General features: G+C 39.2%; 1 protein-coding gene across 1 annotated transcript; it reads right to left on the bottom strand.

Annotated features, from left to right (window-relative positions):
• MAN2B2 (mannosidase, alpha, class 2B, member 2) lies at positions 1–27,069 on the bottom strand. Its single transcript, XM_009867433.1, has 18 exons — positions 26,929–27,069; positions 23,429–23,534; positions 21,254–21,426; positions 19,976–20,091; positions 18,824–19,001; positions 15,494–15,692; positions 12,447–12,637; positions 11,397–11,583; positions 10,349–10,482; positions 7,443–7,699; positions 4,929–5,120; positions 3,743–3,995; positions 3,527–3,637; positions 3,211–3,403; positions 2,404–2,556; positions 1,933–2,045; positions 1,106–1,223; positions 1–234 (listed from the first exon to the last, which is right to left on the bottom strand). The coding sequence occupies exons 1-18, from the start codon at positions 27,067–27,069 to the stop codon at positions 140–142; spliced, it is 2,910 nt and encodes a 969-aa protein (XP_009865735.1). The 3' UTR covers positions 1–139.

Genomic DNA, 27,069 nt, shown 5'->3' with positions numbered 1-27,069 from the left:
TTTAATTAAATTTACATTATTCCAAATTTACCACTTCTTTCATTAACAGCAGTAGAATGTTTTTCAAGATCATGACTCATATCTTGAAACAAAAATTGGAACCTATTACATATTCATTCCTGAAATACAATGTCGAACTTTATTGACCTTGAAAGTATATGAAGAAAGTCCTTATTTCCTTTGGGTGAACAGTTACTATGTAGTTTTCTGAGGTCTCTGTGCTGTTGGAGAATCCTGTAAAACACAAAAACATTGGTAATTTATTAAAGACGGAGTTTTATTCAAATGTGCATACTACCATATCTCAAAAGTTTTAACTTATCCCTTCCTCAAAAGCTGGTGTTTGAGCAGATTTTCCTCCTTAAAAGCTGTAAGTACTACAGAGCCTAAGATGCACCTATTTGTAAAATTAAAATATACAACAATTCACACACTGACTCACACAGAAAATGCAAAACAATTCCCCAGTTATGTACCTTTTCCTCACCATGAGTAAACAGCAAGCAGATTCCTAGCTGCAGGTCAAGTAGAGCTGTAAACCCTCAGCTAGCCCAGCCCAAAACCTCTGCAGGCTTTTTATAAGACACATAAATGAATCTATGCACCAGTAAAGACAATGTCCAAGCATGACTGGAACGAGAAATTAAATCAGGTCACCCACAGTGTTTGACTTGAGTGTCAGCCCTAACTTTAATCATATCCACACTGTCCTTCAAGCTGATTACAGTGGGGATTTTTAACTGCGGCTGCTTTTCTGCAGCAGAGACTTAAGCTTAGATTAACACAACTCATCAGCATCTAACAAAAATCAATCTGTGTCACAAGTGTGAGTTCATGAAGTAGCCACTTCTATCTGGACAAAGATAACTCTGCCAAGATTTCAAGCCTTTTAACACTCTGAGGCAAAACAAGCCATCAGAGAAACATCAGAGAAACACAGCAGTCTAGTACTTGCAGGGAATCTTTGCTAAATCCTACTATTTGCAGCCTGTGCCAGATATCAATATATTTTTAATTTTGAAAATATTCTTATATTTTATTTACACTATTCATCAAGCTTCAACTGCCAACAACAATAAGGACTCATCTACCCTGTTGAACTCACCTTTGCTTGGATATTGTGCAGTCTTCCATTTCCAGCGCTTCAAAGTGTTTATGTCCCAGATGCCCGTAAGTGATCGCTCTTCTGCTGTGATCACTGATCCTAATCCTTTTAGCAAAGACTGCGAGTAAAGAAAACACAAGGTATCAAACCACCACTTACTGAGAATAGCATCACACTCGCCAGTCTACTACATAGTTAGATCAGAGTAGAAACTTCATCTCCAGCATGGATCTGTTAAGGTCACACAACACAGAGAATGCTACACACCTTGTTCCCCACATTTCTGTCACCACAACCAAAACTTCATATTTTAAAACAATAAAACCCTGTCTACTACTATACTTCTATACTTGTACTTCTATATGAAAGACGAAATAAACGAGAAACTGAAAATACAGAGTACATAACAGAAGCAACCAAAGGTTCAACAACTTGCACAAATAATCTATGGAGTTTCCTTTAATCTTGTCCACATTTCCTTGACCTGCCAAACTAAAGAAACAGCAATACGCAATCCCATTCTTTGCCCTGGTTAAGGTAACGCAGCAAATATTTTACAACCAAGAGCTCAACAGAACCAGTCCTACTGATATTTCTGCAGATCATCATACGCTGTGCGGATGGCAACTTCATCTGAAGTAACGGCTTCTCTGTTGCAAGGCTGAGTACAAAAAAGACCTGTTTCCCTCTGAGGTTGAAGTTATATTGGTATATTTGTATCTATCTTCTGTGGAGACTCCAGCACACATGATGTTTCATACCAGCCCCAGTTCTCTCTAGAACAAAACCATACCAAGTGGGATGCTGTCTTGATTGATTGCACTTACCTTCAGATTTACCGTCACAGGCTGAGACAGCACAGGATCCTCTCCAGCTTCGTACAAGTGCCTAATTCTTAGCAGGACACGACTCAAGTCTGCATCACCTTGTTTCTGTTTACCTTTAAGAGAAAACAAAATGCAAACATTTTCTTACTTTAAAAATAAAAACAGCTTTAAAACTTCTTTTTAAACTTTACACTCTCACAATTTGAACTTAACTGCTGTTTTTTTAAATTAGCAAGAGCAAGAAAGACCCAGCTCCCACTGTTGACACGAATAACACTAATAGGCATGATGAAACGCATGCAGGAGAAATATTTTAATGTTTGAGCACAGAAATCACACAGTACAATTAACTTTCTTGAAAGACAAATCTGACACTTTGAATAAATAAAAATACTAGCCACAGAAGATAGAAAGAAAAGAAAGTCATCTTCGTTAAATGTAACATCCAGCCACTCTTTGGAAGGCACCTACCCATACGGACGTGGTGGATCTGCTCCGCATGATCAGAGCTGTATCTCCACCCTGGAATGCTCAAAGTCTGGAGATGAAGATTAGGTGGGACGGTTACAGGTGAACCGTAGACTGAATTCTGCTGAAGTTGTCTGGGTAGCTTTGGTTTATCTCCTCCATGCAAAGTGAAACAAGGCAAACATCAAGCATCCATCACACACACAAGCCTGGCTAGCGTATTGTGGAAGGGTAAAGAGATTTTTGCTTTTCCTGCCAAGGCAGATGCAAAGCATGTGCTCTGCTTTCTCCTCCAAGGCCTTCTGAGATACAAAGCAAAAAGCAGAATGATTTTAACTGGAAAAATGTATTGGAGCTTTCCATAAAGCAAATTTCACTGCTTGAAGTAATAGCAACTACCAGGCTTCAGTTTTAGTTAGTAAGTCAAACAAATATTTTTAAAAGAATGACTCAAAAATGGTCATTAATGACTCAGCATGCAGGAAGTTGATTTATTGTGCCACTAGCTGCTCTGCACTAGCTCCCTGTATGGACATTTTGTTCTCATTTGAGGCTTCAAAATTTATTCTCTTCTGAAAGTAGAGATAATTACACATCAAGAGAAACATTTCATATGCTTGGACAACATCCATATTTGAAATTAATGCAAAGTAATTAGCAGGCTCCAAATCTGCCTCCTAACTCAGTATATACTAACTTTGCCAAGCAGCAGGCTTGAAGTCTACATTTACAAACTTAACAGCATAAATCAGAGCAAAATAAACAAGGCATTCAAATGGTAAATATAGCACAGGAGACAGAATGAGTTACCTGATAATGCTCCAAACATTACTACTGGCCTGTGTTCTAATGCCAGTCCACTCGTGCGATACAACACATTGGTGAGAGCCTTTGTTCCTAAAATAAGCCAAATCACAGGCCGAACCACTGAAGAGTCATTCAAAGTGAGATTATAATTCAGGTCCCACTGCAGGTTGTTCCACAGTCTCCTGTGAAGCATCACCTGTATCAATAAGGTAAATTTCTATGGTAAATAAAGTAATCAGCCATCATGCTTTACTCACATTACCAGCAGCCATGAAATTACGCTCTCCTAGGAAAAAATAATAAAATTTTCATACGTTACCTCCACTTGCCCATTTGCTTGACTTGAGACGCCATGAGCTCTCTCTGCAAGCAGCACCAGCCTCATGGCATCATCTTCAATGTAGGCAGTCTGGACCATAGGGTAATAGTTCTGAAAATACACAGTAAATCATGCAGAGATAATATTAAATTAAGTAACAATAATGGAGAACAAAGATAAGTCACAACCGACTTCGGATTACATTTTTGTGCCTACCCGAGCCACTGTGTTATTCACGTACGTCCTGAACGGCCTTTTCTGAATCTGATAGCCATTGCTGTCAGTGTAGAGTAGTTGCTTGGTGTTCAAATTTGTGCTTGTTCTTAGAATCGCTTCACGATTTAATTCCAAAGGCCCAACTCTGTATTCTTGCTCGATTCTATGGCAAAGCAACTTCCCATCGTAGCCTTCTGGTACTGTATACATCCTGGTATATACTGCATATTTGTAATCCCCAGCGGTAACATTACTGTGAAAATCACAAGAAAGATATCCAGAGTTTATAAAGTGGAACACTTGATCAGTCAAGACTTGCAAATCATTCAAGATGTCATCCCACATTCACAAAACTCTCTTGCCTGTTTTCTATCTATTTCCTGTAGAATTATTTGTAATTTCAATTTAATTTTCAAATGTACAGATATTCAGCTGGAATAAATTGTAACCTACAATTTTCTTTAGTTTTGCAATTGTAAAGAGGACTTTTAATTTGATTACAGAGGTTCTGTATTTCTTAAAATTAATTAAAAAATTAAAGTAATTAGACTCCCTCAGTAACACATTTGCATTCTGTAGAACACAGGTGTATTTTAAATTTGAGCAACATTATTTTTGATCCAGGAATCCCATTGTTTTCCAAAGGTCCCTCTCAACTACAGTCCTTGTAAAATGTCATGTAAAGCAAAAGGCTTCAATCAAATAACTGGATTTAAAAGAGGGTTGGTTATAGACCAATATAATTTTAACGCAGAAAAGTACCTAGCTCATCGGGAGGCAGTGTGTCCTTGTACAGGATTCATTTCACCTTTCTCTAATTCACTTGCAAGGAATATATTCACAATTATAAAAATGAACCCTTATGTCCAAATTCCACCCCTACGTGAAGATGTTAGCTGCAGTTTTCATCTAATTGTATGGAACCAGGATCCCAAACAGAAGCTGCACTATAAAGCGAACCACAGAAGGTAACTCCAAACAATATCCACCTCCCTTCCTGCACCAACATGTGCTATTTAAAGGAGGTGCTTCTCCAGCACTACATTTAGCAGATGCACGCTACTTGTTTTGTGTAAATCCTAAACAGTACACAGAGGTCACGGGTTAGGAGTAACTACACAAAATTAATCTCATTATGTATCTACAGAGAACTAAACACTCCAGCGAAGCTGTAGTGGTGTTGTACCTGTAGAAATACTGTCGTATCTCTGTCATCAAGTTTCCAGAAACTACTTCCAATCCCACTGCTTTTAATACTGGAACAGCTGAAGCATTTGGGCTAAATAAGTAGTTATCTGAAATGAGTCCTTTCATCGTGTCTCCGTTCACATGGTACTCAAGGAACTCCTGGGTCAACTGGACAGTCTGATTAGTATCCCTGTGAATCCACAGAAGAGAAAAAAACATATTACTTACAAAAACATTTTGTACATAATAGATGCAAAGCTGAACTGCAACAGGAATGAGGCTGTGAACATAAGGAAAAAAAAACACGTTAATTTTATAAGACTTAGGAAACGAGGACAGCAGAGAATTAAAGTGTTTCCCATCAAGACATCTGTTAGTGTGCAAATAAATGGAGCTGTTAAGTCATTTTATACTTTTGTAAGCCAGAAACATCTTAAGACAGAAACAACATTGTTGTTTTGACAGGAGAGTTGCTAAAGGATCAAAATCTACCCCTTGCACAAAAATGAGGTACGTTGCACCATATTAACGAACAATCAGGTTCATTTAACTGACTTTGTAGCTAGGTAAATCAGTATGATGCAAGTTTTCATATTCAACACTAGCAGCAAATACAGTGGCAACAGGATAGTAAAATTTACACTCACTTACTAGCTACTTTATGTCCTCCTTTCTCACCTGAAGCTTGCAGTTCATCTATTTGTGACTCCATATCAGAGTCTTTGGAAAGGCAATTTAAGATGTTATTGCCCTCAGATACCTGCTGCTCTCGTTTTGGAGCCTTGGTGGTGGTACAGGAAAACTCACTTAGTCTAGCATATCAGTTTAAACTGCTAACCATTTTAGCTAGTGTTAATACAGCAATCTACAAACTGCAATGACTGAGGAGCAAAATATATCCAAGTCTTATCCTGTTATAGGGCATTTCAGGTGCAGAGGCAGGACCCAGAAGTCTTAACCGCTGGAGATAAACTTTACAAGGTTTCGCAGTTGAAGATGTAAATTTTTTTAATCTTTTCTCCCATTCTGACCTGACACCTCACTCCTTCCCATTACTGCAAAGCAAACGTCCTGAAACTCAAACATTCTGGGCTTGTGTCAAGTGCCGGTCACTAAACGCTGACAGTTGCTCTCTAACTGGTCTCCCTCCCCAAACAGGAAGGGAAAGGGAATGAGGCAGAGAGACTTACAGATTGGAAAACTAAACAGCTTTAATAAAACAATAATAAAAATAATGAACGATACACAAATACCTAGAAAACAATGAACCCAACTCCCTCGCCAATAGCAATCCCCACTGATACTGCAGAGCAGTTGCCATGGGGCAAGCCCCAGGCTCAGCAGCAGTGGGGAGCTGGATACAGGAGCTGGATTCAGGAACTCAGGATTTGGATCAAAGACAGAAGAATCATAAAATGCGTTGGGCTGGAAGGGACCTCTAAAGGTCACCTAGTCCAACACCCCTGCAGTGAGCAGGGACGTCTTTAACTAGATCAGGTTGCTCGGAGCCCCATCAAGCCTGACCCTGAATGTGTCCAGGGATGGAGCCTCCAGCACCTCTCTGGGCAACCTGTTCCAGTGTTTTACCACCCTCATAGTAAAGAACTTCTTCCTAATGTCTAATCTAAATCTACCCTGCTCTAGTTTAAAACCATTGCCCCTTGTCCTATCACCACATGCCTTTGTAAACAGTCCCTCTCCAGCTTCACTGTAGGCAGAATGGACACTCCTCCTTGGACACCGGCCATTGCAGTAGAGGGCTGAACCCTCATCATCCCTCAGCTCATAATGAATATGACATACATGGAATGGAATACTCTTGGTGGTCACCTGTCCTGTCTGCTACTCACCAAAGGTACAACCTTTTACTTCCTTGTGACCCCTCTTACTACCCGGCACCCCTAGCGTGGCACACAAGAGCCAGCAGGGGCCTTGGTCACTATAGGAGTAAGTATCAGCAAGAGCCTTTCTGCATCCCAGTCCCAGGCAGTGACTGTAAACATCAGGTGTCACCACTGCTAGTAGCAGGCACTGTCTGCAAAAACACTGTTAACTGCAACACCCAAATCTCACCTCCATCTTGATGGTTCTTCCATTTTGTTTGTCTGATTAAATAGAATTCCCTTAGTTAAGTGTTTCCTTTCAAAACGTTTTCTAGTTTCTTACTACAGGAACAGTGATATAGGTCTTGCAAAACACGACTTGTTAGCAAGAGAAAGCTCATGCTTTATCACTTATAGTTCATTGTATAGCCATAGTTGTGTGCTTATTTATTTTTAATACACAAACATTCATAACCCTCTTTAGATCTAAAATACAATAATATACTAGTTAATACTGTGATATGTCACCTTAAACTGACTATATGGTTAAACAGGGCAACAACATTACAGAAATAGTACGTAACCACACCTAGGCTAGTGTTGATGTTTTTTTGTAGGAAGGATGTGTGAACTGGAGATAAAAGGAGAAATACTGTAAAAGACATTTTGTGACAAGCAGGCAATCTCACCTTTCTGTAATGCTGTGCATTAGATTTGTGTTTTGGTCAAACAAGACCTGGTAGCAGTTGTTAACCACAGGAAGCAACCGTCGACTTTGCCGACCTGCACGAGTTACAGCTTTTCGCTTGTACTTGACTGATTTTCCAATAAACGCAGACTGCTTACCATTCAAGGGTTTAACATTGTATTTTCTGTAGCTCAGACCACTTATTGCAACTAGAATATGGAGATCATAGGTAGAACCGGACTCTGCCGACCTTTGAACCTGTGTGTTAACATACACAACAAAACGCCATTAGAGAAAATTAGTGAGGCAACTACCTTCATGTGTTGCAAGCCCTAAATTACAAAATTTAAGTACTACTTTAAAAATAAGTTTCTAAACATGCCACTCTTATATTTCTCAATTATAATGTAGATCCGTGCTTTTAATTGGGAGTTTGGTGAACTTGGACAAGCTTAGCCCTTTTGTGAAGGAAAGAGGGTCTCTAAGCAAATTCCACAGTTAGTTCTTTAATATGAACACAGAATTGTAGATCTTGATTTAAGATCACATTGCAAAATGTCTATATGAGCACAAATAATTGCAAACGACAGTCAAATGACAGAAAATAAACTGAAACATAAGGGAGGTGACTAGTGCAAGTATGAGAAACCTTGTGCCAAGAGGAAAAAGCAGCCAAACACCCCCTTGCCTTAAGAAAAGCACACAGAGCAGGAGGTAGAGGCATGTGGCATACTTTTGAACAGCAAACAGAACACATTTGATACCAAAATACCTTAAACAACAATTGTTAATCACCTTTCAATTACTCATATCCTGCTCCTTAGTATTATATAATTTAGTACTACTTTTGGTTTGGGGCAAGAAAATGGGGCTATTGAAATACTGTGCAGATTCCATGGGCAACGAGGTTAGTTATGGCTAACCAGAAACCAAAGCAAGGTGTCTGTGTCTTCACACTGTGCACTGGCATATGTCCCGTCACTCACACCACAGTCCTCCTAGCCTTTCGGGTGCTAACAGGGCCTCTGCCCATTCCCTCCCTTCACCGTACAATTCACACACACAGTGCAGAAGGTACTTGCAAAGCCCCAGTTCCTCTCAGCCACATACTCACATCAGGGTTCTGAGCTAAAGCTTTCTTTCTCTCAAAAGGGAGAAGTGTGTGATATGAATGCATGTACTGGAAAAAAAGGACCCTAAACTACCTTCTCATTAAAGAGAGACTTCATTTAGCCTCAAGTGACTATCCACATTCATATATGGGTAACTTCTAGCAAAAATTAATACAGACCAGCTCTGGAATAGAGAACTTTGTATTTTTAAAGTAAAGAATGACGACTTCAGGGTATCCTAAACTCTGACATAAAGGCTTTCAATACACATCAGTCTCCTCCTGGAATCTTACAAGGTGAAGTAATTCAGACGGCAAGACTTCTGAAAGGTAAGTGGCTGACAGGTAAGCATGACCCTGTGGTAAGCAAAGAGACTGAAAGCTTCCAGATAAAGGCAGTATAGTCTTACCCCATCATTACGTATTTGTGCAGGAACAGGAGACAGCTGTTGTGTATCATAACCTGACTACAGTGTGCCTTGATGCACAGTGATAGTCTGTTCTGGTTTCAGCTGGGATAGTTAATTTTCTTCCTAGTAGCTGGCACAGCCCTGTGTTTTGGATTTTGTGCAAGAACAATGCTGATAACACGCTGAGGTTTTAGTTGTTGCTATGTAGTGCTTACCCTAAGTCAAGGACTTTTCATCTTCCCTTGCTCTGCCAGCAAGCAGGTGCACAGGAAGCTGGGAGGCAGCACGGCCTGGCCAAACCTAGCTGGCCTAGCCACAGGGATGTTCCATACCGCAGGACATCAGGCTCAGTACAGAAACTCAGGGGAGTTGGCTGGGATGGGCCAATTGCTACTTGAGGACTGGCTCGGCCTCAGTCAGTGGGTGGTGAGCAATTGCATTGTTCATCCCTTGTCTTTCTTGGGTTTGATTTATCTTTTTGTTACCTTCCCTTCCATTACCATTATTATTGTTGTAGTAATATTTCCCCCTCAATTATTAAACTGTTATTATATCAAGCTTTGAGTTTTACTTTTTTCTGGGTGGGGGTAATGCGGAAGAATAAGCAAGCGGCTGCGTGGTGCTTAGCGGCTGACTCACAGTCATAAGCCACGGCTTATAGAAACTCCGTACAGCTGGCTGAACTTGCTGATCTCGCTGGCATTTGGAGACAGAGGGGAGATCTGGAATTGTGTCATGCTCTTCTGGCATTATGGGCAGGAGGCATTTCTACAGGTTTATCAAGCCATTGACGATGATGTGATTTCTACAGCAAACGCTCCTTAGAAAGACCAGTGCCAGCTTTCACTCGAGGCCACTTTCTTCCCTCCCAGGGAACAGCTGGCCTCTTGGAGCGTGGCTATGACAGAATGATATGTCATATTGCAGCTGACTGTCCACAGTTTCTTTTGGGCTTGTAAATAAGATCCAAGTTTCTTAAATCTCTTTTACTCCTCAAGGCAATTTCTCAACTGTACAGATAGGACTGTCAATTGTAGGGTAGGGCTTCAACTAAAAAGTCTTTATTGGAAACACTAACTTTTACAGAAAGAAAAGCAAGATAAAAAGTGCCAGGGTACATATAGCAGGCATGCAAAGGACAAATCAAACACACTAGAAGAGCAGGGAGCCCTTTTGGACACTAAGACAAAAAAATTCTAGTTGACAGAACAGGCAAGTAAAAAAAAAACCCACTTAAATCAGTTGAAGGAAGACTACAATAATCCCACCCTGAACTAGTTTTCACTCTAAGAATATGTATTAACATGCTTGGACAGGAGGTAGGATCAAGCCGGTGAGAACTGACAAGTGAAAGAAAAGCAACCCAAGGAAACAAAGTTGAAGTACCTGTGCTGGTACAGAATGTCCCAGTTCATCATACACACTCATTGCCAAGTGGCTGACAGAAACCGTGACAAAGGTAGTGATGTTCCATGCCAGTGGATTATAGACAACAACATACTGGTCAACATCTGTAGCACCTTGTGCACACAAACAAAGCTATCAGTCACTAAAGCTAGGTATTTTTAAAATGTGACATTAAAAAGCATTTGAGAGATCTGCCTAGGTACAACTGTCTCACAAAACTTAAACATAAAACCCCACAGTGAAACTTCATTATTGATAAAAGGAAAACATTTATAGTACTTCACAAAAGCCTCTTCTGCTTTATTCTTCTATTCTTTACCCAATAAAAAAAGACTGTGTATTTAGAAAATTACACAAGAGTTGAATGCAAATGTATTTAGTGAAAATAAGCAGCTTACCACAACTCAGTGTCATGCAGTATTAACTTTATGAGTTATACCGAAGAGCAAACGAGAAGCCTAATCTAAAAGTAACCCTGTAAAAAATCAAATCAGTCTGTTCCACAGCCCACGACACTACTTACATTTGACAGTTCCAAAAGTCGCCAAAGTAAAGATAAAAGGGAATGTACAGCCTTTAGAACAGACTCCTTAAAAATTCCTTTAATTTTTTATACAAGCTGGAAGTTCACTATAGCAAGAACATTTCTTAGCTGTGACTGTGTTTCTTACTGTGAAATCTTGTGTTGTACAGTAAGGTTGGTTTAGTAATTACCTCCATCAGCACCTCTCCTCCTCTCCATTACATAGCTGAGGTCTGAATCTGGGAGCCAGGCATAACATATGAATTGTGGAAGGGTTCTGAATAACATTGGTTTAAAGGTCCTGATTTCAGATGCTGAAGATCTGAGAGCTCATAAATTCATCTGAGTTTGCCTTAGGCCTAGCAGGTCGCATAAGGCAGACACGATTTTCCAGCTGTAGTTCACAGAACTTAGGTGGTACACTCTCTGTTGGTTGTTTTGGAGGAAAACATGACAGCTTTCATAAGCCAGCCTGAAAACTGGAAAGCCTGTGTTAAAAAGTACCTGGTATTTCCGAGACTTTATCGTAAACATAGGAATAGACCTCTCCGTTCTTCTTCGCATTGTGCATGTCAAAGATTATGGAAGCCATTAGCTTCTTCACGTTGAACATTCCATACATCAAGTTATTCATGTACATGTCCTTCACCTTGGGAGACTCTGTGCCTGTTATACCATCGTGGTGCTGGACCTTATATTTAAGAGTAGTTTGAAGGGTAAAAATGCAACAGGATGACAACTTCAGGTTTGCATTTGTATCAACACAGTTCACTAACCTTCAGATACATAATTTAATATGAGTATTACAGCTGTAGTCACAGATTCACACTTGGCCTATTACACATCGCTACATATAGAATTAAATGGTCAAAGATGAAATGCACATGGCTTTCCCTCTATCCTCTCTTAGTATTTAGAAATTACTAAAACTACATACTTAAAGGAGAAAAACCCACAAGTTACCAAAAACAAGAAAGCAGAAAAAATACGGTAACAAGATGGGGTTTCCGTTTCCTACTAAAATCTGGTCAAGAGCGTAGCTGACAAAATATTTGTTACCAGCAAATGCACTGAGGCGTGTAAATGGTTAATGGTGTGAGGTTGAACACGCAGCTACTGAACTTTGAAGAAACAAACCTGCCCTTCCTCTTCTAACTTGCATAAGTAGGGATTATCAGTATTCAGTTAGTTCAGTTTTTGTTAATTTTGTTCAGTTTTGTTAATTAAATCCCCCCCATTTTCTAAACAATAAATCTAACATTAAGAAAAGGAATTTCATGTGCAAAGTTTGAAACCATATACTCTTTTACCAGCTTAAGAAAACATTTGCTAGTAACTGTGTCTTGAATGCATGGCTAAGGGGTTGAAGTCATGTTTCAAAGCAGTTTTTTCAAAAACTGTTTTATGTTTTACTAATGACTTGCTAAAGGGGACAGTTATTTCTAAAAAGATAAAAGCAACCTTGAAACTCTCCAGTTCAAATGTCTAAGCAAAGCTTTGCCTTTTGGCAATAACCATTTTCATTCACAATAAAAAAACCAAATCAATCTTTACCTCTGAAACTGCCCATCTAAGACTTTGAAGTTGCTTTAAGGCTCCATGTTTGCAAATAGAACCTGTGGGGTGTTTCTGGACATACTGTGTGAAAACAGACTCTCCAGCATAAAGCAGTGAACTTGCTCTCCTTGCAATTCCTTTTAATGTGCTCCGAGAGGTGTAAAACCCAGTCCATGCTTGAAACGGCTCTGTTAAGAGTTGAACAGATCCACTACATGTCAAAATACCATTTTAGTTATCACTTGGATTTTTATTTAGTAGACTACTACTGCGCAGCTTCTTACATGAAACCTCTGTGGGTTTACACATAGACACCAAATGGAATAGTTGTGAGCCCTCCAAAGTTTTCCAAGTTAACCCGTGTTTGCAGAAATTTCTTCTTTGTGGATCTGCACAAAACAACTTTAGAGGTTTCACTGAAGCAAATTTTATTATTCATTAATAAAGAAAGCGGATTATAATTCTTGGTTACTGCTTGATACAAGCTCTCTAGATTCCCCCCTTTTAGTCAACAGGATTTATCTTAAATTCAGTTTTCTCAAAATGAGATATAAACAGTGACGTGATAACATTACTCCAAACTACTACAGCACTTCAAACTACATCAAAAGATGCCCTCAAGTGGTCAGTGTAAAGTATTTCACCAGTTAACTTCTGCTAGTTTACCAAATCTCTACTTAGGGGTTTATTTTTTGTTTGCCTGGGGGGATTTTTTTTTAAAATATATGACTGATAAATAGTTTTTCCAGAGAGAAGGTGCAGAAAGAGCTTCATAAAGTGCATATATGCAACTGGAACCATCTGCTATCAACCTAGAATGAAAGATGATAATGGGACCTTTTGCTCAAAAACTCCAGGAGAAACACTTTTTGGCCTGAAAAATGCTAGAGGTTTGGACAGAATGAATATCATTTCAGTTTTCAAGGTTACAAGTAGAAGAGTTACATATGCATACTAGCACAGCACAAGGAATGTAGAGTTGAAACAGGAAATACTTATCTGGGGCTTAAAACTTGAGTTTCCAAGGCATATGTCAGAAGTGACACTGAGCCCAGTGACTCATAACAAAATGGCATAGAAAGAATGAGAGAGGATTAATCATCAAGAAGCAAAATAGTATGTGGGAGAAAGTGCACTCCAATCTATACTGCAATTCAAGGCACAGTAAGCCGTTTGGGGAAGAAATTGCATCTATGTGTGGGCACCCAGCTGGAACACTGAAGGTGCTGCTATTATGCAAGCTAATGGCATTCAACTACTGTCTGTAAATTATGCCAAAAAAAAATATAAGAGCCCAGATGTAAAAGGATATTAGCACTTAAAACTGGCAGTGCATTTATCAGCAAGTTGTTAGATGTGACATGATCCCTAGAGGGAGGTGAGTAAGGGATCGGTCCATGCAATGATTCACAGGAAGCAATAGTTATTTTTATTAATTTAAAAGTTAATATGGAATGTACAAACTAAATTTGGCGTGTAATAGTCCGAGACATACATCCACAGTGCCAAAAATGTGATGAAGTAGTGGTACCTACAACTATATAGAAAGATATTTTAATTGTATCAATTATATTTTAATTGTAATCCAGGCAATGAAACAAATTAATGAGTTTAGAAATGGAGAAGTTACCTGTGTCTTCTCGCTGCTTTCTTCAATATGAAGCCTAAAAGGGCAAATTTACTGGGGAAAAGGATTAAAGGGATGTTGGGTATGACATGCCTTCTTCCCTGTCTTCCCAGTACCTTTCAGCTCTGCTTGAAAAGCTAAGCTAGCGTAGCAAGAAGCAAGCAAGCAAGGAACAAGCAGCCACAATGAATTTGTGTTACATCATATTATTAAACTTCAGAAACACAGCTGGCATCTTTACTTCTTGAAACTTCAGTTATAGCACCATTTTTCCCACCCAGAACTTAAAACTGTTTTCTTTAATGAAAAAAGACACAACTTTCTCCTAGAATTCCAAGAAACTTTAGGGGTTCATCTCCATTAGTGTTTGGATCATGAACAAGCTTTTGAAGTAAATCTACCAGTCCTCTTATACAGTATGCTTTGCTTTACATACAAGATTGGTTTTGGAGGTCACAACCTGGACTCCTGATGGTATCTAACAAGCATTAATGGGCATTCAGTCCACACGACCATATTATATACAATGTTCCTGGAATTATGCAGTGTAGATGCCAACTCCTCAGCACCAACTGTTTCACTTGACTACTCCTATTCCACTGTACTAATAAACAAGTACCACAAAAACTTTCAGATTGCCTTGGTCCCTTTAGTTACCTGCCTCAATTCTCCTTCAGACACTGATAGATAACTCTGTGTTGTATTTCTCACCTCTGCTCTAACCTATGCACAATCCAGTTCTTCTAAACTGTAACGATGGGACATGGCTCTATTTGGCCATGCACCTTTTTCCAGGTATTTTTCAGGTTATCAGTTTCAGTTCCCTGGATCCTGGTGCACTGTCCCCTTACTACAGCTGATTTTTGGGGAAGAGTAGCATAACATGGACATCTAATACTGCAGAATACCTAGGAGACTATAGTTATTTGTGCATTCTAACGAGTGAGAGCTAGAGAAAACAACAAATTCCAAGTTAAGTGTCCAAACATGAAACAAACAAAAAAATCTCTATCTGAAGCAGAATGAGTCCAATAGGTTGAAGAAAATATTCCAACCACTGCCCTACCATCTTTCTTATACCAGTAAGACTGGATGAACTTGTCTTTTTGATGACATCTGCTAGTGAAAATAAATGTTACAAGGAGATGGTGCTTTTCCTCTTACTTTACTAGAGCAGGCTGTGCAGGGAAGTGGTTGAGTTACCATTCCTGGAGGTATTTAAGAGATGTTTAGATGCGGTGCTTAATGGTGGTCTAGTGGTGGACCTGGTATTGCTATGTTAATGGTTGGACTTGATGATCTTAAAGGTCTTTTCCAACCTAAACGATTCTCTGATTTCTTTTTCTCAATGTCCCTTTATTAAAATTTTAAATATGTACATCTGAGGCAGACATTTTGCAGTTGTGAATGCAATTACCTGTTGTATATGGAAGAAAGTCTTGAGAGTCCCGAATTTCCCATGTAAGATTCCTGCCATAAACTCCTTGGAAGTAATCGCCAACGGTGGCATACTGGACAGTCACTCCAAACTCATCAGAATGCTTGTTAATATAATCCAACAACAGGTCCATGTTGGAATACTGAACAGATGCATTAAAGAACTGTTTGTCACAGCCCTGAAATTCCAAAAACAGACTTTGGGTCATGTAATTTAAAAAGATCTTTTTTAACACTAGTCTATATCAAAGTGGTATTTCTTTTGACTGCCCACATAAAAGTTATTGGTTACACAATGCAAAGAATGGGTAGGGTTACTCACACAGATCAACTGTCAACCAACTAGTAGATACGGACAAGTGTGTTGATACACCGTATCGTGCAAGAGCACGAAATTTCGTGATACCAATCGGAAAATGCATGCATACATGCCTGGAAAGACTATCTTTGTTTCTTTAACACTGCAATTCTTCCACTTAACAGAAATAAGGAAGTTCTTATTTTCTGCTCTAAGAATGCTTACGTCTTTAGGAAGTGCTGAGGACATGACAGGAAACAAAATGATCTGGACAGAGATACCTGTAGTACGACGTCACCCAATGTGTTGCTGATAACCCATCACGACAGTAGCCTGTAGTACTTCTGATGCTCACCCAGATAGTTTAGGGAGGTGATACGCTATGTATTAAAGCCTTTTCTTTTTTTTTTTTTCCCCAGCATGCTTGCACAACTTCTGCCTTCTGTTGAAGGCATCTCAATACAGGCTATCTGTACATAGAAACACTTCAAAAAAAGGCATAACTAATCACACCTTCATTCAAATACAGTAGCTAAAAAGGAAAACAAATTGGTCAGCTATGGCACCACATGTATTAGTGTTACAGTATAGGCATCCATCAAGCACAATAACATGCTCAGAAACTTTCTCCACATAAAAAGGCTTAACTGAAGCCTTCCAACACTGACACCGGCTTAATGCATCCTCATCTTCCTGTGGCTGTGCTTCAGACAGAAAACATGGCACAAGTCAATTCTGATGCCATTTTCAAAATAAAGATGCTTTCAACAATTTGACTTCAAAGCTTAGCAGATGCTTGAAGAAATGGCCAGGGAGGCTCTATTTTCTTTGCAATCCCATCTTCCACCCCTGCCTTTACCTGATGAGCTCAGAGAGTTTAACCTGATGAGACGAACCCATCCAACTCATGAATGAGTTGAATGTGATGAGTTCAGTTGAACTCAGCGGCAATTATCATCCTCTCTCTTCCCCAGATAGGAGCACCGCCTCCATCCCTTCTGCATTTACTAGGTGTTTCAAGTAACTTCACTGTCTCATCCTCTGCACTATGAATCCTAGTGCACATGCCTACCCCTCAGACCTAACAGGGTAAGTGACTCAGCAGGAAAGTGGAATTTCTACTTCCCAGAGAGAAAACTTTTTCTGAGATACCCTGAGATCTTCTGCATGCATATAGTAGAAACTGGAAAACAACTTCAAACAGGAATGAGCTACTAAAACATATCAAACCAAATACTGGAAAGCACAGCAGTAGGTGCAAACCAGACTTCCTAATGCTGACTCCAGTTAAATCTGTGAGGAAGAAGTAATGTATTTAGTGGTCAAAACTACTCCGTGTTCAGAGAGCACTACTTTCAACTCATGATCGTCATAAAAAGTAGACACTTTGTAACTCAGAAGTGGATGTTCCAGGCTGGTAGACTCCACTTCCACTGACACAAAATAGAAGCTGAGGAGCACCATAGCTCTGTAGAGGAGGACATCCAGAAGAGCCTGCTGTAGTTAGTCATCCTATCCACTCACCATCTGAACAAAACTTTGCACAGGAACACTATACATTGCTCTTCAGTTAGTTCAACTACTACACATGTCAAAAAACATCTCAAGGATCAGTTTTAGCCCTTAAGATAATTCCATACCTCCTCCTACATCTGCTGCTATGGCCCCTAGAGAGCCAGGTTGGAACTTCCATGCTGCCCCACAGCCCAGTGCCTCCTCCTGCACAACCAGGTGCTTCAGACAATGAACAAACACTTGTTTGACCACATAACTCATCACAAAAGTGCCAATAGTCTACATGTGAGGTCTGACCTTGAATGGGAAGGTGCGCGCTTCCTGATTTTAACTGAAGGAAAAAATAATATCCAAGTACTCCAAAATATTTGTAATTATGAAAAAATAGCTCAGTTTAGCGAGAGAGTATTTCTCTCTACTTTACAAAGCACTAGGAGTAAATAACAAAATTCTGTTACTTTGTTTAAAGCTCATTGTCACAAGCACATAAACCAGGGAGTCATGAAACCAAGAAGTCATAAACCAGGAAGGCTGAGATTTTCTTACGTTATTGGAAAACCGCATGGTTGGATCTAGACGTTTGGAATTTATTTGTTCTATTTAAAACTCTCTCCTCCCTGTTTCAGCACCACTTTCACTATAGCACTACTACAGAGTATTATATCCCACTTTTCTCCTCAGCCTCTAAAAAAATAAATGAATTCAATATAAGCAAGTGTGACAAACACGGGAGAAAAACAAATCAGTGACTCAAAGCTGCATCAGTCAGAAAAACATTCTTTGCAACAACAGGAATTGTGGTGAAATAGCCACACATCATCTTCTAATACTGTAATTATCATACCTACAGCACCATCAAAATTCAGAACCAGACTGTACATTCACTTTAGGCAAAGTTATTTTTTTCTAAGGACTTAAAAATAGTGAGAGTGCATCAGTGCTATGTGTATCTGTAGGATGCAATTAGCACAGCACATCGCTAAAGAAGTGTCTGAATGACCAAGGTCAGATATACTTGTGTTTCTAACTAAAATACAAAGACTACATAAAAAAATTATTACACATCAGTTAGAAAAGATCGTGTCTACCTAATGCATAATACACTTTCTTGTTGCGCTAGCATTTCTGTTAATGCAGAGTTATGTTGTGCTGAGCAGTTATGGAAAAAGCTCATTTAAATAAACAAGGAGAGGAAAAAAAGGAAGTAATATTGCAATATATAGTTTTGTAAGAGGTTATCTTTGCAGTTTTGTCACATTTCTATGTTAAGTAGGGTAGAAGACTTGGTAGACAGCTAGCAGACTGTACACAGAAGTTCTAGATTTTAAATATTAATAATTAGACATTTGGACCTCACTCACTAGAAAAAACTCTTCACTGACATGTGGTTTGTACCTGATACAGTATGTACTGCAAAAACGCAAAGTAACATCCACCTACTGCCCACCCTGCAGGGGGACTGGCCACTTAGAAAGAAAACACTGATCATGAACTTACCCATGGCCACAAAACATCGCTCGTTCGGAACCAGGCTGCTCTCTCCTTAATGTTTGCCACCATGGTTTGTGCATACAGATGGATGTTAGTATCTGTAACAGGGAGACTCATGTTTGGATAAACACCATCTTTTGGTGGATCTGGGAAAGCTGCGATTCCATTCCAATAAAATCCTGATCTAAGTGGAAAGAGAAAGCAATTGGCTATAAACAGGCTTTACTTGACAGAGAAAAACACATCAAAAGGTGCTTGGATAAAACACAAGCACACAGGAAGTGAGAAGCAAAAAACTTCAAGCTTATATTCATTGCTGGTATTTAGGTTTTAGTATTTATTTAGGGGTGGAGTTAGGGGAAAGGTTGTCCAGTTTCCTTTTCACACTGTGTAACTTTCCAAGCCCCTGCTGCTTGCTGGCACAAAATAAAGACATCACAGGACAAAACAGCCAGCTCTGCAAGAATCAGGATGTTCCACCAAGCAGAATTTGTTTATAAAGAGTATTTTACCGGATAAGCCAGTGAGCAAAATAAAATTTTCAAAAGCTCTGACTTTCTTCAGAAAGTAAAAGAATTTTAGTCTCTTTAGTTTATACACAAATAATATACAAAATCTCAGCCCAATGTAACGCTGAAAATCTCCCACAGAAAATCAATCAGCAATAGCCAAGCCCATACTGAGCTTCCCAGAGTTTTTAAATCTTACCAAAAACCCAGTCCTGCTTTGGACATTTTCTCTTTACAGCAATTTGTTTGCTTTGCATTTTTATTCTATATTTTTTAATAAAGACTGATGGGATAAATACATATGTAGATGAAAGAAGTATTTGTGTTCCAGGTCTCCTGCTGCTAAAAAACATTAAAGTCTGTCAATATTTTGAAGTATTTTTAATGTTTGTCAGTACTAAGCGTCACTTTTAAGCATTGAATTGTTAAGTACTGAGCAAACTTCATGTATTATGGTGGATAGCTGGGGGTCTTTAACAATCCTGACTCAGATCTGCAGAGTCTAGACATCTCCTTGACCTACTGTAGGTCAGAAGAAGGCAGCAGAATACTGTTGAAAGAAAACAGTCAAAGAAAATACTTAAAAACTCCAACAATATAAACTCTCAGAAGTAACCAATACTTCTGCCTATTTGGAAATTCTTCAGACCTGTTTGAAAAAGGGATTTGTGACGGGGTACAGTAGCTGTACTGATCCATAACATGGGTAAAGATCTCCTGTGTCTCAGATAAGGAAGGAGAGCCCTGCCACACAAACTGAAGCTTCTGGAAAACAAAAAAAGGTAAGAAACTATTAGCCATGACGACAAACACAGAAACAGCATCATTAACAACTTCAGACTCCATCTTCCTTTCCACCACGTGTAATACTTTCAGTCCTTTTACTTAAGACCAGCCAACAGCACCCCAAGCAAAGTGACGTACTACATATAGGAGGCTATAGTGTTGCCTCTTTCTATTTGAGCTGATGGAGAAAGAAAGGAGGCAGCACACTGCTAAAATCCTAGCTTACCCCAGGCATTATGCTTCACTGGTTTCAGTAGAAGCTGAAGCCCTCTAAGCTAGGGAAGACCCAGATGTAGTCTGGATTGCACTGTGGTTGGTGGGAATCAATGTTTAATCAACTGAAACAGAATTTTTACAGTTTTGGAAGCCTCTACGCTGTCAAGTGCCAGGAAAAAAAAAATAGATGGGACAAGATTATAAAAAGCTCATAAAAGATTTTAGCAGAAAGGAAGTATTGCAATTCACTTAGAACTTAAGGTGGTAGGTCCTGGAATCACCAAATTCAACAGGAATTCTGTTGTCCTCTTTACAGACGCTTCAGTTTCACCCGAGATTCATAAAAACTGCCTAATACCTGGGTCATACTAAATGAAAGTCCCTTATATTCACATCATTTAGTGCGTAAAACTGATGACAGATCAGAATCCAACATTGTGATACTGTGTATGGGACACAGTGCAAGAGAACACAGACCACGAAACAAAAACTGAATTCAGAAAAAAAAAAATTATTACCTGCCACCCTACCTGACCTAGTATTATAATTTATACAGGCACAAATAAATATTCCAAGCATGACAACCACCATGTCCAAACATACACAGTACAGTTTAAAATAGTTTCTATGAAAACCAACATATCCAGGGGAAGCTGAAGCCCATTCTAGATGCCTTCAGTTTCAACGCTCCTAATTGGATGCCTTGCCCAATTGCTCAAATTTTGTGCCTGCTTCAGGCTGGACTATACTTTAACCTTAAGCCAAAGTCATGAAGATATTACTGTTACACAGTTACACAGATTCAATATATTTGAACATTACCACATGCAATCAGCTTGTCACTTTTACAAAAGAAACACCTACAACTCCTTGCACAGATCAGTGAGAGGCTGGCAACGGGTTCCATCCCTAAGGGTATTTTTACCTTGTTTTTCTGCATGTCAGCCTTCAGATCATAGTCAACGCGAGAAATAAGATGAGCATTAAAACCAGCTAGAGCAAAAAGAGTTGGTGTTGTAGCTGAGGCTCCAAAAGGATCAACATGCCAAGAAAACCGAGGCCTGTTCCCAAAAGTTTCATACAAAAATCCATGGCCTTCTGCAAAGTAAAATTTGTTTACGTTAGGAACACTGTTATAAGCTCTTCTTAAAAAATTTATCAGGCATACAGGATTACAGATAAGCACTTAAAGGATAGCAATTTGTTGCTGTTTTCCAAAGCATTTGAAGATTCAGGAATGTAATGATTCACAGCAGAAAGTTTCACACTGACAATATTTATTTTGTTATGCCAAGTATAACTTATTAACATCATAAAAGATTAATAACAAAAAGGAATTATGATTAGAGACAGGCCTGGGAAAAAGTACTCAGATATAGATTAGGCTAAAGCTAATTGCCAGGCTGGAGTCTGCATGAAAACAACAAGCTGGGGTTTAGTATGTGTTTGCTCAAATCATAACCACCCATTCTCAGAAAATGTCTCATATCAGTGACAAAGGGATGGGGGACAGGGAAGCCATCCATTAAACAAAACCAATATGAATGCAATCCTCAATCATAAAAAAAAAGAGAAAAAGCCAAAGGTTAACAGCAATCGTGACACAAGGGGTTATTTACAATCAATGTTATTAATTTCATATTGCAACAAGTTCGGGGAAAAAAAAAAAGAAAAAGAAACTCTCAAATCGGAAAGTCCAGACAATAAAATGAACTCAAACCATTTAAATGAAAGTAAAACAACTAGAAAAATGGTAGATTTTATTCAGTACTCCATTATATCAGGCTAGGATTATCATCATCATCGAAAAGAAAAACAGTAAAAAAAATTGCAGATCCTAATTTCATAGTTCTGGAATCATGCTCAGAACTATTTGCAAATAGAACCATATCTTTCCCATTCTAGACTAATTGCATTCCAAAGTTTAATATCACATTTGAATAACTGAGATTGCAAGACATCTTTTCACTTTATCTTTCCCATGGTTAATATCTTCTCTAGTGAGACCATTCACAAACAATGCGTCTATCCTAACTCTTCTCACTGACCGACATACCGGGCAGAGTTTGCTCGGCTCTTCTTGGCCGGACAGACAGGAGAAGACACAAAACGTAAACCCCAAATTTCAGCACTGGCTTCATCTTCCCAAGACGAACTCCACACGCAGTGCAATCATACCTTTTACCTTTTTCTTTCGTATGTACTGACACTTAAACTGAGCAAGGAGCAAGGCCAGCGATGCTGTGCAGTCAGATCAGCAAATGATAAGTGTTTTCTGACCCTTTACTCTCCCCAGGTAGGAAGCTGCCCTGAGTGCAGCCCTGGAACAGGCCGGGTTTGCACGAGCCATGCCAGACAGCTGGTGCTGATACGCCCCCTTCCACCCCGCAAAAGCATGACGCTCCCTCCTGGCATATTACAGGCATCTATAGCACAGCGGTGGCATGATTTATCCCGTTTCTCTTTTCATTAACCAGATGGAGATAAGCCTAAATACTAAAAGACTCTTTAAACCATCAGATGGAGAGGTGTAACATGCAAATGGCTGGAAGCACAAGCTATAAGATTAAAATGGGAAGCAGCGCATCTCTTGGAAATATGTGTTCATTGCTAAGAAAGGCTGCTGATCACAGTTAGAAATGGGGGGTTCTTCATCAAGCAAACCTTTCAACTAACTTCAGATGGCCTCAGTGACATTCTATGGCTCATGTTCTGCACAATTCAAATTGCTACCAGGTATTTTCTTCCTGAGTGTTTCAGAGCCTCAGTTTTACCACAGGTATCTCACAAGGAGCTTAAGCTCTCAAGCACACACACGCAAAAAAGGCCTCTGCTCCAAAGGAGTTTAAAATTGGCAGTTATTACACTGCAAGCCACCTTTCAGTAACCCTTCTGCTTACCACAGAACTAGGGATTTTTTGCGTTTTTTCTTCTTTTAAAAGCAAAGATTTTTATACAGCTAACCCACTAGCAAGTAAAGAATAAGAGGTGTTTTAATCAGTTCTTAAAGAAAATACTCTTGGAGTGGAGAAATGAAAAACAAACAAATGCCCCAAGGTTGTAACAATGACAAATAAAAGTTAAATTCAAATATGCATACCCGTCAACTGTAAAATTTGATCATCAATTAGTGTCACAGCTTCATCATGCATCACTTGCCCTCCAATGACAAATTCCAATCGCCCCTCCCGAAGCAACTGATGGACCTGTGATATTGAAATTAAGACACAGAACATAAACATCATTTCAGTCTTATCCAAAATTAATTTCAGATCACAGCACGTTACCTAGACACAACACTTGTCAAGAAGACATCCACGACCAGAGTGGGATAAAAGGCTGTCTGTACCAAGTGCTATCAAAAGGAGAATGGGAAAAAAACCCCAAGCTAATGAGCTGCACTGATCTACGCAGCTTACACTGAAACCAGGTAGGAGGCACAAAGGATGTGAGGCCAGGCAGACCTTGATCTTCTGGCATTTCTCAGGAGAGCTGTTACCGTGCCTTTATACTACCCACACTTGTACCCATACACAAAACTAGAGCTGGAGGATGCTACCTCTGTAACAGTTTGGAGTCTGAGAGCTGTAGGATCTTGAGGGAGACAGTGCTCCATCACACCATGGCCATAAACAAACCCTTTCTACTCTGTGTGCATCCACCTTGCCTTCAGAGCACAGACACGTTGCTCAACCTGTGAAAGGCAGAATGCTTTATTGAGAAATAGCTATTCCACATGTAGCAGGTTTGCATGCCTGACAAATCAACTGCTAACCTTAATTTCTGGTCTTTTTTTCCCTAGTCTAAAAACTGTCAATACATTATGACCTGTTCAACTCTTCAAGGTTTTTTTTGCTTTTGTTTTTAATTTCAACCAGAAGAGACCACAAGCATGTGGACAAGTATAGCAAATATGCTGCAGCAGGGAGGGAGGAATAGCCTGTGTCTAAAAGTGCTACAGTCTTCTGTTTTCATTACATTTACTGTGCTACCTAGAACTTCAAAGACACCTCAAACTTCTGACACAGAAAGTTTATTTAAATACGTATTTTGATCTCTACTTCTTTTTTTTTAAAATCTCCATATTTTTTTTAAAAATATTTGTCATGTAGGATGCCAATTACAGGGCTATTATGTTTATTTCCCCAGGAACCTTCAGTGAATGCCCCTGTGTCTGCTCAGATATGATGCCAGATTGTCAGTTTTGATTATAATCATTTCTCTCCTTCACAATGTTGTGAAAATGCTGCAGGGCTCAGCATTCATAAATTAGTTCCAGCCGACTATGGTGACTGATTAGCATGCTGGGAGACCAGATAACTGATATCTGGTGTCAGCACAGAACTGGTCTTGACCTACATGAAAAGCATCTGTGGCTATTATCCCCCATTTGGATGGATGTCCAAAAAAGATACCTCTTTGGGCCATGAAAATATGGTTTTTAATATAAGTTTTGAGGAACCTCTGCAAGGCTGAAAACATAAGAAAAATAATTTGAGTAATTTAAATAATACCCAATCCTAGGAAGAAAAAAAAAAAAGAAAAGAAAGTATTTCTAATGACAAGCACTTTTGCTGGTCACAACTGGGCAAAAGGAAGGAGGAACCAAGGACGCAGACACAGCAGTACTAAAAGCAGCAGGCTGCTACAGTAGTAGAACATATCTGTGGTCCTTGGGGCAGTTAGTACTATCCTTACATCAATGTGCCCCTATAAACCAGATAGAGGGGGCTCCACATATCTATTTTCCCCTAGTTAAAAGACCCAGACATCAAGTCATGGTAAGGTGATAGGAATGGTCCAAACAAGAAAACACTGTGGAAATAACACGCACTGAGAACTAGGAGGTTCACATCTGGTTGAATACCGCTGCAATACATTTCACTTCTATATATATATATACTCTTGTCTGAAATGTAAAATCAACTTCAGCACCCAGGCTGCACTTTTACTAGTTTATAATGCTACCACTCTAATTCAAAGCACACATTCCAAAAGAAACTAGAATTAAACACTGTATTCCAAGTAAAATACTAAATTAAGAAAAAAAATGGCAAAATTAAAATCAGAGAACCTATACTTACAGAAAATCATTAACGTTAAAGTTCAAGTGGAAAAAGCAGGACAGTAACCAGTGACCTGATTTCAAGGCCCAATATCTGCAACTTGCAAATGTTAAAAACATGCCACTTACTAGCAAGCAGTACAGCTCTTAAATATCACTAGAAATTAAATGTTTGGCACACAGGTTTAAAAGGAATTTGTTTTTAATAATTTTAATTTTCAGGCAAGTAACTACAAAGTAACTAGAGAACTGACTAAAAACGTGTAAAAGCAACAATTATCAGTAATTAGGATGGGAAATTAACGACTCAATCATATGTACCAGTTTTGCAGTACTGAGGTCAAATGTGACACACATTTCCTCTTTTGGATTCTACGTAACAGCCACAATAGATACTAGAAACACAGGCCTTTATATTTGCGTTACAGCAACGTAACGTGCTTCAAATAAGACCAACTTGCCTTAGGAAGCTAGACTACTCTTCTGTATCTGCGCAAAGTAGTTTCTATGTTGTTTTTTCTAACTCCTCGACCCCAGACTTACAGTACAGTTTTCTAAGTAAAAACAGACAAGAAAATTGTCCCACAACAGGCAAGTACAAAACCAGTGAACTCCCTAAACACAACAAAACCTCTCATACAAATACCAGCTTCACACAGGTCGTAAGCGATTATTTAAATACTAAACATTACAGAAAATTCAGAATTTAGTGAATGACTAGTTTAAAAAAAATGCAAGAGACAAGGGGTATCTCTTTTACATGTCATTTAAAACATTTAACACTTTAAACAAACTGAAATGTAAAGTACTGTAAGCAATATGCTGCTGTTGGCTGGACCATGGAGTTCTGAGTGAGTACCTAGGGGAAGCTGCACCTGTATATCCTCTGGTTTTAGGGTCCAACACTTAAACATCTTGCACTGCAATGTGATGTAAGACCAGCTGCTAGGCTATCAGCCCAGCCTTTAATTTCTGCATGTTTATTTCATGTCACAAGAAAGAAAAAATAAAACGTTACAATGTCTTTAGTAGGAAAGAAATAATCCTCAAATTAAAGCTCTAAAGACTGAAAGGGATCACAGCTTATAAACAAACCCAAGAAACAGTTATTGTTGTTGAATCTACAGCCACCTCTTTGTTGCATTATCTTTGTTTACACTTTCCTCTTCTGAGCAGTGTTAGGCAGCAGTTTATGAGCTTCAGATGTTTAATAGACACTGGTGCAGCCTCTTTTAGAGTCACCCACATCTCATACTAGCATGCCCTCAAATAAGAAAGTCATTGATGAAACAAGAATTGCAAAGATTCCTCAGTGCAGAGGTTACTACCTCCCACTGCTCTAATCTATAGCTGGGGTTTTAACCTCTTGCATCTGCCTCCAGAGCTCAGCTCCTTTCATAAGAAGTACCAGATTCAGAGACAGCTGACACAAGACCTGGGTAAAAAGCAAATGGGGAAGTACTTTGCCCTTCCTTGCCTGCTGAAAAGAATGTGGATTCCTTCCTAGCAGGACATATGGCTCTAGCACAACTCACCTGCTGCTTCTGTGTATCCGTGGCTACTGCATCCCACCAGAGTCGAAAGAATTCTTGCTCCACAGCAATAAATCTGCGCTGCCTTCCTTTCACTAGCTCTTCTACAACAGATGTGTAGACATTTGCTGCGTAAGCATGCAT

This window comes from Apaloderma vittatum, unplaced genomic scaffold (assembly GCF_000703405.1).
Source record: "Apaloderma vittatum isolate BGI_N311 unplaced genomic scaffold, ASM70340v1 scaffold8194, whole genome shotgun sequence".
Classification (NCBI taxonomy): Eukaryota; Metazoa; Chordata; class Aves; order Trogoniformes; family Trogonidae; genus Apaloderma; species Apaloderma vittatum.
Note: the sequence above shows the minus strand (reverse complement) of the source record. Positions and strands in the feature narration are given on the sequence as shown.

Excerpts from the sequence above, each read along its gene's own strand:
- MAN2B2 (XM_009867433.1), bottom strand. The coding sequence starts at position 27,069 with ATGCATGCTTACGCAGCAAATGTCTACACATCTGTTGTAGAAGAGCTA. Across the intron at positions 19,002-19,975 it reads CAAATCCCTTTTTCAAACAG|ATCAGGATTTTATTGGAATG; the intron begins GTCTGAAGAATT and ends CTTTCCACTTAG. Across the intron at positions 7,700-10,348 it reads GACATTCTGTACCAGCACAG|GTTCAAAGGTCGGCAGAGTC; the intron begins GTACTTCAACTT and ends GTTAACACACAG.